Below are 14,529 nucleotides of genomic sequence, written 5' to 3'. Positions count from 1 at the left end.
GAAAGTTTTATAATATTTCTGAAAAGCCAATTATGATATCAATTCATGTTTATATTCTATTTTATATATAAACAATGGATGAAGGCAGTTTAATAATATATTTCTGTACGATATTATAATCTACATTGCAATAAAAACTTATTAAAAAAATCTAGAAGGCAATAGATTTCTTTAAATTACAGCACAATAAACTAATACTTATATTTATATAAAAACTTATAAAACTACCAGGCGTTAATACATGTTTATGAGATCAAACCTAATACTCCCACATATCCAACTTATATTCAACTATCAGATTCACTGTGCTCCATAACTTCAACTGATTTAACTCCTTTCCTAACCATCGGAGTACCTTTACCTTTACCAATGATAGTAGCTCTTAAAATAATCCTTATATCTTTAAAATTATCCAAGTTACTCAAAGTAATCACTTCTTCAACAATGTGTTCACAAATTGCTTTGAAATCTAGAATAAATTTGTACTCATTCATACCTTCGATGAATTCTATAATAGAATATTCTATGCTTCTACATTTGTTTGCATCGGGTATCAGATTTGGTATGTCGAGGGTTGATTTGGGGATGCAGAAAGTTATTTTGTATCGATGGTCAATTTGTAAGAATCCTAAATGAACTAATATGTCTTTTGGTCCCACTTTTTGGAATGATATTTGTTTTTCAACGTTTCTGGATCGGGAAGCAGCAGCTTGTCAAATCTCACATGGTGCTCTGGGGTAATAGATAAATAAAATAAGTAAAAGACAAGATTTTTTTGACATTGAAATTGAGGTTATAATATTTATATTATATCTAACTTACCTGACATTTTGCAGTTCATCTATTTATATTCTGTAGAAATTCTTTATTTGTTAAATTCACAAATTTACTTTAAAGTATTATAAAAAATAAATAAATATTAATGAAAAAGAAGACATTTACATTGGGTCCCATTGTGAAGAACATAACCTCAATTAATTATAGTAAAACTTTAAACTAAATAAATAAATTAATAGATTAATTAATAATATAAACATATTTGTATTAAATTAAACAAATTTATGAATGTTTGAGTGCTATAACTGTTGTTTACTAATTTATTCGCTTGTTCTATTTATTTCCAAAAAGACAAGATTTATTTTGACATTGAAATTGAGGTTATAATATTTATATTTATATCTAACTTACCTGACATTTTGCAGTTCATCTATTTATATTCTGTAGAAATTCTTTATTTGTTAAATTCACAAAATTTACTTTAAAGTATTATAAAAAATAAATAAATATTAAATGAAAAAGAAGATATTTACATTGGTGTCCATTGTGAAGAACATAACCTCAATTAATTATAGTAAAACTTTAAACTTAAATAAAATAAATTAATATATTAATATAATATAAACATATTTGTATTAAATTAAACATAATTTATGAATGTTTGAGTGCTATACTGTTGTTTACTAATTTATTCGCTTGTTCTATTTATTTCCAAATATTATTTGATTGTAATGCCATTTTGATATTTTGACAGTTTCTGTTTACAAATGTTATGAAAACTTCAAATAAAATTGAAAATTATTGATACAATTTATATTCTGAGTTAATTAATTCACTCGAATAAGTGTTATAAATATTAAATAAAAATTTATTTAACGTTCTGTTGTAATACTTGTGCATTGATGTATATTGTGGAAAACATAACCTCAATTTATCTTGTAAAGTTTTAAAATTAAATAAGATAAATTTGTAATATAAAATAAAGTTCGGAGTTAGTTTTATATTAAATATATGAAAATATTATGTAGATTACCTTATTCAATTTCCTGTTTAAAACAATAATTCCCTTTCAGATATGTATTTTTACTCTTCTTTTATCTATCTTTACACTGTTTTGATGAATATCGATGTTTGTTTTGTTTCTTATCTAATGTTTACATTCTATAATCTTAATCAGTGTTTTTATGTCTGACCTATATATACAGTACAGGTCAAGTTAATATCAACCAAAGGTCATTCCAAGAAATTTTTACAGCAGTTTCATTTAACAATAAAATGTCTGGACATGCCTGTATACAATCCGCTAAAAATACTTTGAGAAAAAGTATTAAAAGCAAACTTGGACTTTTGGAAGAGAAAGATAAGTTGTTGCAATCTGAAAATGTATTCAAAAAGGTGAGATAATAATCAATTTGAAACATATTAATATTGATAATTCTAAGAACTTACTAATTAATTCTCCAGCTTCAACAACTGCCAGTTTATAAAAACAGTAAACGAGTCTCAATTTACCTCAGCACGAGCAATGAGATAGACACAGAGCCTATAATTCAAGATATGTTCAAGAATAATAAGAAGTGAAGGCGATGACATGAATGCTAGCTTTACATTCGATGGAGGATTATAATACTTTGCCGTTGACAAAATGGAATATAAAACAGCCTGAAAGTGCTGTATTATACATAATGAAATGATTTTTCGTTTCACAAGAGATCCGTTTTAACCCACAAATATTGTTCTCAAATATATACAAAAAATTACAATAAACAAAAATAAATATACAATTTCATAATGCATTTATACAAAATATATAACTCTTCAAATTTACTGCAGTTTAACAAAATGTTAATATAGATCTCATCATCATTTTTCATATCCGAGCATTCGTTTTAGTATCCACTAGGTCATTGGCTGTTTTAAATATCCTTATTTGAAAACAGTAAAAACCTATATATATATTTATATTAATATCCTACATTATTTATCAAAAACTATTTTTATAAACGAATGCAAAAATACATTCGTATGAAAATATGTCAGTCTAAGAGGGTAGTTTTGTGTACAATAGCTTCAAAGATTTCATTAAAATAAATGGAGTGAGTCGCCAGTGATTTATCAATTAAATTAATTCTAGATGTTAAAGCTTGATCCGATGCCTTCTGTGATCGTAGTTAACAGCCTTTGGCCTACTAGATATTAATCGTTCTTTATGTGTTCGTACAACTTTTTGAACTGTTTAACTTGAAATACAATTATACCTGCTACGAGACAAATTAGTAGTAGGAAAGGGTATATTTTTCTAGTAATTAATGTTAAAGTATGCTTATTTGTTATGACAAGGGCGCTATCGAATGCGCGACAACATATGGTACAGCTAACGCTAATCCAAAAACTCGTGATAACAGGGCTTGCTAAATCACGAATTATAAACACAATATCTATTTCTCTTATCCCGTCTCGATACCTTTCCCGATGGCTCTTCGGAGACTCCAATCAGGTCCCATCATAGTTATGGCGCACGCTATTTTGGTATACAAAAACTCCCAACGCCCATCCTGCCAGAGGAAAACGTTTGTTGTTTGTTCCAAGGGAACACGTAAAGGCATCACGACTACAAAATTCTAGCAGCAATCCAAATAACATAGGAATCACTCCAAGTAACAGCACAGCTGATAGAAGAACACGCCGCTCCGACAGAGACCCATTGTTTAAAATCTTCGCATAATTGCTGCTCGTCCTTGCGGCAACCACTGGCCAAAAGTGCCAAAGCACGTGGCCCCCAACCAGCATAAGTACATCCCGCACGCCGCTGTGTACAGCTCATGAACTCGTCCTTGGACCTTCGGATTTGTCCCAGCCTTTGTTGCAACTGCGGTGGTCGGAGGACCTCCAACAAGCCAAAGACACATACCATGTCTTCCCAGCCACACAGGAACAGTCAACGCCACAAGACTGGCCAGGACCAAACTGATCGCAACAAGTATCAATAAACCGATCATTCTCAGGGCGAAAAATCGTGGTCTTACATAAGGCTGGTAACCGATTGGATCATCTCTGTGGATTAATGCTTGGTGAGCTGCTCCGAGACCTGCTGCGGGATCAATAGCAGGTTGTGCAGGAGGTGGATTATCAGCATTTTCAGTATTTAGTATAGTATCTCCTTCATCTCCTAGTAGATACGATCTCAAATCTAGCAGCCCATGAGATACTCCCGCGGCACCAAGTTCGCATTAGTGCTTTCAGCCAATGCGGGTATGGGATTGTTCTAGCAGGGCCGGTAAGATTACCTAACATAATTATAAAATTATAACTAAGTGGAATGTTAAGAAAACATTCAATTATCGATGCGGATTTTTCTCGCGAAAATTTCTCTGACGGGTAGATAATTACACCTTTCCCCCGTTTTACCCGGTAACTCGTTTTACAACGGTTTTTTGAAAATAATTTATTTTAACTAAATAATTTAATTATTTTGCACTTACAAAACGAAATATAAATACTAAACTATAATTTTTTTATATCTAAACGTTTTCATTGTTCTACCAACAAAACGTATGTTACAGTTACGAATATATTAGGAAAATATATATGTGAATAAGATGGAAACTTACCATTTTATGATCAAAACTTAATTAACTTCCCGTAGGGTAAGTTATAGTAATCGCAAAAAAATCGAAAATGAAAAATTTTTATATATCTTTACGTTTCAGAGGTTTCTGAACATTTTGGCATACCTTAGAAAAATGGATGTATGTGTGTGTGTGTGTGTGTGTGTGTATGTATGTATGTATGTATGTATGTATGTATGTATGTATGTAATGTACGTGTGTGTATGTATGTGCGGATACAAATTTTTCGTCGACGATTTCGTGAACACGGATCAACCGATTTGAATAATTCAAAAAACATTCGATTCGTATTGATAAGGAGACGTGCTGATTAGTTTTTTGGCAAAGGCAGGTCCAGCCGTTCCAAAATCGGGGCAAAAAAGTGCCAAAAACGGTCCCCTCCGTTTTTAAGAGAACGGAGCGTCCGATTGAATAATTCAAAAACATTTTACTTGTATTGACAAGATGTAGAATTGATCAAATTTTCATGAAGGCAGGTCTAGCGGTTCGGAGATCTAATAAAAAAAGTAAAAAAAAATGCCATTCGGGCGGCGGTTAAAAATGATCATTAGACATATGCACATCAAATTGTCAGATACTTTATAGAGATTTTAACAATAAGTATGAATTTTTTTACATTTATGTGGGTTTCCGTACCAATGCTTTGCGTTAGACGGCGGCGCGGCACCTGCGAGCTTTGACATTTCGTCTCTATGCAGTTCAAGCAGTGCGATTGCTTTGAAAAAAAGTTCAGAATTTCAAAATATGTCAAAATAAAGAAAACATTTTTCTTCAAAAAATTTTTTTATTTTTCAAAGAAAAATTTTTTTCTCAAAAAAATTTTTTTTTCAATAAAAAATTTTTTTTTTTAAAAAAAAGTATTTTTTTGTCAAATTTATAATTTTCTCTCTTAAAAATCTATATTTTTTTCGAAGTAAAATTTTTTCAAAAATGTTATCGTTTTTTAAAAAATAATAATTTTTGGTACGGGAAGTTCCAGCAATTTGCCTTAAGGGCACGATCCCTAATTGCCTTAAGACAGAATTCACTTACAGCTAGTTTTTTATATGCATAAGCTAGTTTGTTTGTAATGCTAAAACAAAAACATCATTGTATTTAATTAGTGTTTATTAGAGCGGGTCGGTTTGCATGGGTCAAAAAAAGTCGCTTAGACACATATCATTTTCGGATACTTGGGATCAAAATAAGATATTTTGCTGAAAAACCCATACCTAAAATGAATTCTGATGTTCCGTGCATTGGCCCAAAGATTAGGGTCAAGTTTTTTTCGTTTTGACCCATTTAGAGAATCAAGTCCGAATGTATGACTGACCCCACTAACTTTTTATGCCCATGGTTCAACCCTCTGGGACTTGTCATGAGACGTCCACAATACAAAAATTGCAAAAATCTATCGTTTTTGGTATTAGTTTTTGTTATTAGTATCTTATTTTGATTTTCCGAATCCGAAAACAAGATCATATGCGCCTAAGTGACTTTTAAACCGACTCGCCCTAGCGTTTATATATAATTGATAGCGTAAAATAGGTTTTTTTATATTTGATTTTTTTTTTTAAATTTATATCATTATTGAAATAATATTAAATATGTTTGATATTAAATATATTGATATTTATTTTTCGTTTAATGTGTTTTTCATAGTGATTTTCGTTTAGCACGGTTTTTTCATATAGAAGTAAATTTTTCGAGTTGCACGAGTTTTTATGGAACCCATCATCAGTGTAAAACGGTGTGAAATATATATTAATAATTTTGTATATATTTTTTAACATCCTGAAGGAAAAGTTTATTTTCGCCAGAAAATCCGTTCTGCAAACTTTATGTTTTCTCTATGTACCAAGTCACTCTGAATCAAATAATACCAAATTTGGAAAAAGCATGTGTCAAGCCTTTGGCCAATGTTTCGTCAAAAAGTGCTGGACCGAATTCAAAAATTTAAAAGCCTTTCGATGCAACTTGATAAGCACTAACGTTGTTTATTTTATACGATCCATCGGCCGAACAGTTTCTTTAAAATTACCAAAAAAGTGAAAGTGCATTTTTTCGTAAACGTTTTAGCTAAAAATTCTGAACCGATTTTGAAAATCAAAAACTATTCGAAAGGTTTCATTTGTATATCGCGTTGTTTGACAAAGATCGGCCAGACAGTTTCTTGGTAATTGATGGTTAATTTTTTTCTGAACATACTAAAATATTATAGCCTCACGGTAAGCAGTTGAATTATAAAAATTAATTAAAATCTGAATTAATCGGCCGCGTTTTTAGAAAATACTCCGTGTGTATTAGGCACGTGATCATTGTGTAATAGAAAAAAATTCAAAATAGAATAATCTGCAATAGATTCTCACATTATAATGTGATATAATTTCTCGGTATACTTATAAAGCACTCATAAATTAACATAAAGATTTCGGAAAGTTCATGCACTTGCCATAAGGCAAAATGCTTCATACATCTAGTTTACACACCTGTAACAGAAGTAACTCCAAGCTCAATTCGTTAATTTGTGCATCAGCATGTACGGCAACTGCATAAGGTAAGAAAGCCGGCCAACACATTTCACTCCGCACTGCAAACAAAGCGCCTCGCATGTCTCAACACCGACATATGTATCATTTCCTAAAACACCACAACTTCTTATGCAAAAAATTATGCAATGGTTAATATGATAAAATGTTTTATACCTGAATCGGACTGAAATCAGGATCGTTCAAGTTCCTCAAGAACCATAATACACCAGGCCTAAGAACTTCTCGTAGCAGAAGAACGAACGATGCGAAATAGTATACATACACCATTCCGACTAGCCAATGGATGAACATCGAGGTGCCTGGTGCCACTTTGAAACTGACCAGTCTGTCTTTCAAGGAGGCATCAAACATTGGCAGTGAACAAATGTCAAGCCAACATCCACAAACTAGTGGTAAGACTCCAATTTCGACCACTGATAATAATGATACCTATAAAGGAATGATTAGATTTCAAAATTTTCAAAACTCTAATTTTATCTAAAAAATTTAAATTTTTGTATGGAAAATTCCAGTAATTTGGCTTAAACCACGATGTCATGCTCTACTAGTTTTTAAGTTCCCGTAGAATGAGTTCTAGCAAAAAAATCGAAAATGAGACTTTTGCATATCTTTACGTTTCAGGGTTTTCTTAACATTTTGGCATACCTCAGAAAAAATTGGATGTGTATCTATGTGTGTTTTGTGTGACCGCAATTTTTCGTCCACGTTTAAAAAACATTCGATTCCTATTGAAAAAAAGATGTGCTGATTAGTTTATAGACAAGGCAGGTCCAGCCGTTACGGAATTACGGAGCAAAGAGTGCAGAAAGCAAAAATTGAGCTTTTGAGAGAATGGAGTATCCGATTTGAATGATCGAAAAAACATTAAATTTGTAATGATTAGGAAAAGTGGTGATTAGTTTTTAGCAAAGGTAGGTCCAGCCATTTCGAAGATACCGAGCTAAATGTGCAAAAAATTGGAGTTTTTGAGAGAACTAAGCATCCGATTTGAATGATTCAAATCACTTTCTGCTTGTGTTGACCAAACAATTGCTTTTAGAAAAATAAAATTATCGCAAAATTTAATTAAAAAAAAATCTATATCGAAAATAATTCAGATTTTGATTTTCTAAATTTCTGAAGCTCATTTATATACCTTAAATAAATAATTTTATCTTTGTATAATTCAGTATATATAATTTTTATAAATATTAAACATTTTTACAGTATTTATGATTTATTTGAAAATATTTATTATTCTTCGAACATTTTGTTACGATCCGGGAAGCACCATCAATTTGCCTTAAGGCACCACGCCATGCTCTACTAGTTCTCTTAATATTTCAGATTATTAGGAGAGTTGCAATCATAATCAATTACTCTCGTAATGCTAATAAAAGGATTTATGAAAATATGATAGTATAAAAATTGCTTATTTTTTACAATGATTCAAAAATGACAAATATCATGCCTCTACACTAGAATATCCCCATAAAGCATAAAAATCTTGCAGCATTTACATGCGCTAAAATCTATAATTGATTTCAAGATTTATATATAGAAAACTAAAAAACTATACTAACTATAGAAATATATAACTATATATATAAATATATAGATAACTATAGAAAACTAAAAAAAAAGTTATGATATTTTGATATTTTTCATTACAATATAATTTTTCAAGTAGTTCTTAATTATTGTGTAGAGTAGATAAAATATTTATTTCTTTACCTTGACATAAATGTAGCACAATCCTAAAATCCTTCTAGGTCTTATAAGTCCCAATAATTTAGCTGCCGAATGCAATTCGATTAAAAATATTCCAATTATACAATATCCGACCAGTGTAGTTATCAATCCATTAAAATGCAACAGACCAGATCCAGGTTTCAGCAGTCCCAAACTTTCAATGACTATGCGTCCAATATGGTACGGTACAAAAGCAAAAACAATAATAAACAATGTATTTATAGAAATCACCCAAAAAACATGTTCTAAAAACACTAAAGATCCATCTAGGCCTAAAAGATGTTCCCATGTCAATTCCTCCGCAGCTCGATCCCATTCCATAGGATTCCAATTAGCCTCATCAGCATTAGCTACCACCTCCGGCTCAGGTTCTTCAATCGGTGCATTATTTGGTGGCACTTCATTATTTATTTGCTCATCTACAGGATGCATTTCATTAATTATCGCCGGATCAAATTCTGGATTCGGTTGTGGAATTACAGGTTCTGGAGGATTATTTACATTTCCATTATTATTATCTCCTAATTCTAACCAGTCGGGGCCACCACCGTGTAGAATCTGTTCTCTCAGCCAGACTAGACCAATGAATGCAAATAATGTGCATGTTACGACAAAACAACCACGAAAAACATCAGCGGCTATATTGTCAGGGGATAGCATATCTAAAGGTAAAGTTAAAACCGAGTCCAAGGACCCGGAGAATAGGCACCTGTAGATACGGTATGCTGCTAGAGGTACAACACCGAGCCATGCTAGGGCTACTAATGTGTAATGCAACCAGTATTTGACAGCAGTGCCGACTGAATTCAATAAGCCACCTGCTACGTCTCGTATTGGGAGCCTCCTAGGCATGTCTGGGGAATAAATGGGGGTGAAGGAGAATCTGTGTCCGCATAATTCGCAGTATTCCTTTCTTGAATAGCGCATCCATTGCATTAGACATTCTTGATGAATCCATTTTATACTGCCTGTACAAATACAAGGATGGAACAAAGGTCGGTCTGTTAATCCTTCTGAACGGCACACCCTGCATATGTCGGGTCCCGACAAGTCCATATCTGAGGTCATCTTGGCCCTTTGAGGGCCTATGTGTTTATAATATCGTTTTACACGTCACTCTTGAAAACAAGGTTACGAATTTAATTGATTCAATGACATTTCAAATAAATTTAAAATAATCGTAGATAATGATACGTTACAGATTTGTGAGTTTGTTTGTGGAAAGAATTAGAATTTCAGTATCACTTTATTATTTTTATTACGAAATATTTTGAAAGTTCTGATGTTTTCTGTCAAATTTGCAAACTCATAGCGACCAACCTTGAACCTACGCGATAGACTACCACCACTACACTGAAAAATGATGGCTAATTAGCGCGCAAATATTCTAATTCAAATTTTCAACATTTGTAATTCAATTATGCAAAATCGTATGATCGGAGGAACGAAATAATTTACGTGCGAATTTGAAATATAGAACAATTGAATTTTGAGCTTTAGTTTATATTGTATGCACATATTAACGGAATTAAGTACAGTTACGTTAGTGAGGAAAACGTTAACGAATTTGCAGATTTTTCCTTCCGTTAAATCAAACTAGTGGTGTATGGCATCATGCTTTAAGGCAACTTGCTGAAACTTTCCGTACCGTAATTAAAAATCTTGGTACGGTACCCAAAAAAAAATTACACAAAATGTGCGCGCATTATTAAAATCTCTATAAAATATGTGATAATTCGATATACATATGTCCAATAAATATTTTTGACCGCCAAATGACATTTTTTTAAGTTATTTTTATTGAGAGTTCATAAGCGCTGGACCTGCCCTCCCAAAAATTTGAACAGTTCTTCATCTTGTAAATAAAAGTAAAATATTTTTTGAATTATCAAAAGCGAATGCTCCGTTCTCTTAAAAACTGAGTTACCGTTTTTGGCAATTTTTGCCCCGTATCTTCGGAACGGCTAGACCTGCCTTCTAATCTAATCAGCACGTCTGCTTATAAATACGAATCGAACGTTTTTTGAATTATTTATATTTTCGTTAGAAAATCCTATTTGAATCGAATAGAACCAAATTTGAAAAAAATATGCGTATGTGAGAATTTTTGCCGTAAATTGACGTTTACTTATCAGCTTTGCGCAAGAATCAGCCAAGCCGTTTCCTTATAAATAGTAGAAAAATAAACTTTTTCTCATCCACGTTTTAGCCCGCAATTCTGAATCGATTTTAGAAATTCAAAGACCGTTCGAAAAATATTGATTGGGAATCGTGCTGATTAGTTTTTGGTAAAGATCGGCCGGGGGGCGTTTTCTTATAAAAAAAGTGTTAAAAAATATTTTCGACGAGTTTTATGATTTTTTTGACGGTAATTACCATAGTCTTATAGATCATACTAAAATATTACGGCCTTACGACGACTCGTTTAGCTTTAAAAATTCGACAAAGTTTGCAAAAATTAATATCGTTTTTTTGGCATTTGTCCAAATTAGACTTTTCATTGACGTTTGCTCAAAAACCCCTGAATCGATTTCAGAAATTCAAAAGCCATTTGATGTATCTCAATGAGGACTATCGTTTGTGTCTGTTATGTGAGACGATCTGCCGAGCCGTTTCTTTGTAATTTGAAAAAAAGTGTTAAACTTTTCGTCCAATTTAAGATCATGCTACCGAATCGATTTTAAAAATCAAAAACTGTTAGAATGATATTAGTTGGGAATGATACTGATTAGTTTTTGGTGATAATCTACCGAACCGTTTTCTTGTAATTAACTGTTGAACAAAATATATAAGCCGTTTTTTATGGAACTTTTCTTGGTGATAAATATCATGGTCTTATAAAACTTACTGAAACATTACGGCCTTACAAGTAGTTTAATTTTAAAAATTTATCAAATAGTAGTTTTTTGACGTTAAAATTAAAATTAGACGATTTACTTATAACGATATTTTTATAACTATAGAGATAATTTTTATAACGATAGAGTACTTAGTCTTAATTAAAACCATTAAAGTCCTACGGAAACCGGTTCAATTATAAAAATGATTGATTTGTGAAAATTTGCTTTTAGAAAATATTCCGATCCAAATAAAATAATTTATTTATGCATGGATATTCAATGGATAGTCAATTATTTACACATATCGAGAAGTTGATGTAACTTGCCTCAAGGCAAAATACCAGAGACAAGACAGACAAAAGTATTTATTTCAATATTTAGAATACATTTTTCATTGTTGCTTTTTGTATATACTTTTCTACCCGTGGGTATTTTATATAACATATATGATTTTAATATATATGATAAATATTGATTACAATATGATAGCAAAATACCAATACCAACTAGTTTTATAATATATTTAGAGAAACTATATTTTAAATCAAACGTTGAATTTGAATCTATACCGCCATCTATGATATGCTTAAAAAATATACATACACAGTAAATTGCGCATGCGTAGCAAAATTTATGTAAATAGAGAAAAGTCAATATTTTGACAGTTCTTGCAAGTAAAATGAAAACATTGGTTATGTTTATATAAAATGTGATATTCTGATATTTTACAAATTTAAAGAAAACTTTATGAAATAAAAATATTATTTTTTGTTTTTATTTGTTTGTTTATTTATTATTTATTTGTTTCTATAATAATGTCTCATATGAGGAGCATTGTGTTGGGAGAAGCATCAGAATCAGATAATGATGATGAGGTAAATAATAAGAAAAAAGAAATTATTTTTATATATCTAAATGCTACTAGCATCTTAAATAAAATTAAAAATAATGTATTATATTAAAATTATTGTTTTTCTTTATGTGTTTATTGATACATAAATGTACGACTGTATTGCGACTTATAGGTTATGCTATAGTGTTAAAAAAAATAGAAAACAAATGTTTTGCTTATTGTAAAAGAAATCCGAAACATCGATATTAATATACATTGGTAATTCAATGCTATATTATTATGCCATCCATGCATCGTATACAGAAAATTTTAAATCAAATATTGTGTTTCAATAAAGCATGTCGCTTCAGTTGAAAAAGAAGCATTCTATCCATGACTATTCCAAATTATTATTTAAAATTATCACCAATGCTCATTAACTTAATTTAGTTACTTAACTAAATTGTTTATAAATTTAGATTTTCAGTTATGAGAAAGGCAGACTAGAATATTCAGAACTTTCGATAGTAAGTGGAGAAGCTCCAGAATCTGACGGTATTAATAAATAAATCTTTAAAAAAGCCCTAGCTAAGTATTTAAGAATTTTTAATCTTTTATAGATGACCAGGCCCCGACTGTATTTCAAATACCTCCTTCAGGAGACAAAATTGTGAAAAACTTGGATGAGAATGAAAAACGATATAATACACTGTTGCATAAAAAATTATGTAAGAACGAAATATATATATATATATATATATATATATGTGTGTGTATGTATATATGTATATATTCAAATATATCTTAAGTATGTTATCTTTTACAGGTGAAAGTAATCAAAAACTGAGAAAAAGCATTGCAGATGTGTACACAAGTACAACATCGAAAGCAATAAAGCAGTTGAGCACAGCCGATAGAAATTTATTGCAGTCTCAAGTACTCAACAAAACCTTGAATATAATCTTTTAAATCAATATTAAAAGTTACATTTATTTCAGATAATTTTGCAGTCTGCTTCAGGTTATTTGCATTCGGTAGAAGAAAATTTAAGGCATTTGCATACACGACTGCATGATGTATTGGATTGTAATTTTATTCCAGATATACACATTCCGAAAGAATGAAAATTGTTAATTGTTTGAAAATGTATACTCTTTGTTAATAATTTGATGAGATTTTATAAATTTATAACAGAAGTGTTTGTTTAAAAAATAAATGTTTACTTTGTATATAATTGCACTATATGATATATTTGTATTTTTTTTATTTTGTGGAAAGTAAAATTGTAACTTGGAAAAGCGTATGGAGATTAATTAATTTATTTTAAAATTATATATATATATATATTATATATATATGGATAATGAAAGATGATACTTCGTTAACAATAATTCCTTGTCAATAAAAACAACCAAACACCATATATATTTATCATAAATGCATTTTAACATACACACAATATTGTTAAATAAACGTGATCAAATATATGTACAGAAGAAATAACAGTTTCATTCACATCCGGTAAATTTAAATCAAAAACAAATCCGGTGATCTCTTCAAAATGATGATCAGTTAAAAAAGAATCAGTTGCCAAGAGGGTAATAATAATGGTAAGAACGTTTAGTGAGAATATTCTTCAGCACTTCTATTGAAACTAACATTGCTGTTCCTTATAACTTGTGTCTGTTTGACCAGGTTTCATTTTTAATACAAGACTTGTCGACATTGCAGTCAATGCCATCGATGTCATTAGACTTGGTAAGGGATTTTCGTAATTCCGTTTGGTATCTAAAAATATATTCGGAAAACGTTTGACGTGGCAAGTGCAAACCAATAATCGTGTCGTTGATGCGGTTATAACTAATTCATTCATTCATCATTTTAACTAAAAATTTTGTCTAATTTCTACTCACCCACAACTGCACCCCGATCGTCATCTTCGCTGCAATAGCCAGACATATCCTGGCGAACATCTTCAATTGAATCACGCTCCTGCTGCATCAGATATCCATCCTGATTTAACCACTTTTCTCTACGAGTAACGTTTTCTTCATCCTGATGCCTCTGTCCAGTATTCCTACTATCGTACATTATCGTTTCCTGCTGCATCTTACCTGAAAGAACAAGTAACCTCTCATAAATTTTTTTTTGTAAAAATATTACATAATAAAATCATGAGCTTAAGATTC

General features: G+C 30.9%; 3 protein-coding genes and 1 pseudogene across 3 annotated transcripts; 2 read left to right on the top strand and 2 right to left on the bottom strand.

The window, feature by feature from the left end:
* Window positions 1–236: 236 nt before the first annotated feature.
* LOC113386606 (UPF0687 protein C20orf27 homolog) lies at window positions 237–829 on the bottom strand. Its single transcript, XM_026624376.1, has 3 exons — window positions 823–829; window positions 536–709; window positions 237–469 (listed from the first exon to the last, which is right to left on the bottom strand). Exons 1-3 carry the CDS (start codon window positions 827–829, stop codon window positions 288–290), a joined length of 363 nt encoding a protein of 120 aa, XP_026480161.1. The 3' UTR covers window positions 237–287.
* Window positions 830–1,969: 1,140 nt separating this feature from the next.
* Window positions 1,970–2,358, top strand: LOC113386605 (5-formyltetrahydrofolate cyclo-ligase-like). The gene is made up of 2 exons (XM_026624375.1): window positions 1,970–2,172; window positions 2,242–2,358. Exons 1-2 carry the CDS (start codon window positions 2,053–2,055, stop codon window positions 2,356–2,358), a joined length of 237 nt encoding a protein of 78 aa, XP_026480160.1. The 5' UTR covers window positions 1,970–2,052.
* A 556-nt stretch (window positions 2,359–2,914) lies between these two features.
* On the bottom strand, window positions 2,915–9,963 carry LOC113386604 (annotated as a pseudogene).
* A 2,231-nt stretch (window positions 9,964–12,194) lies between these two features.
* LOC113386858 lies at window positions 12,195–13,508 on the top strand. The gene is made up of 5 exons (XM_026624618.1): window positions 12,195–12,383; window positions 12,820–12,895; window positions 12,961–13,068; window positions 13,167–13,276; window positions 13,339–13,508. The coding sequence occupies exons 1-5, from the start codon at window positions 12,324–12,326 to the stop codon at window positions 13,462–13,464; spliced, it is 480 nt and encodes a 159-aa protein (XP_026480403.1). The 5' UTR covers window positions 12,195–12,323; the 3' UTR covers window positions 13,465–13,508.
* Window positions 13,509–14,529: the final 1,021 nt, after the last annotated feature.

The sequence above is a fragment of the Ctenocephalides felis genome, unplaced genomic scaffold, assembly GCF_003426905.1.
Source record: "Ctenocephalides felis isolate EL2017-DRISC unplaced genomic scaffold, ASM342690v1 CF-g0.4_SCAFFOLD_03571, whole genome shotgun sequence".
Classification (NCBI taxonomy): domain Eukaryota; kingdom Metazoa; phylum Arthropoda; class Insecta; order Siphonaptera; family Pulicidae; genus Ctenocephalides; species Ctenocephalides felis.
This window is presented reverse-complemented; position numbering and strand designations above follow the sequence as displayed.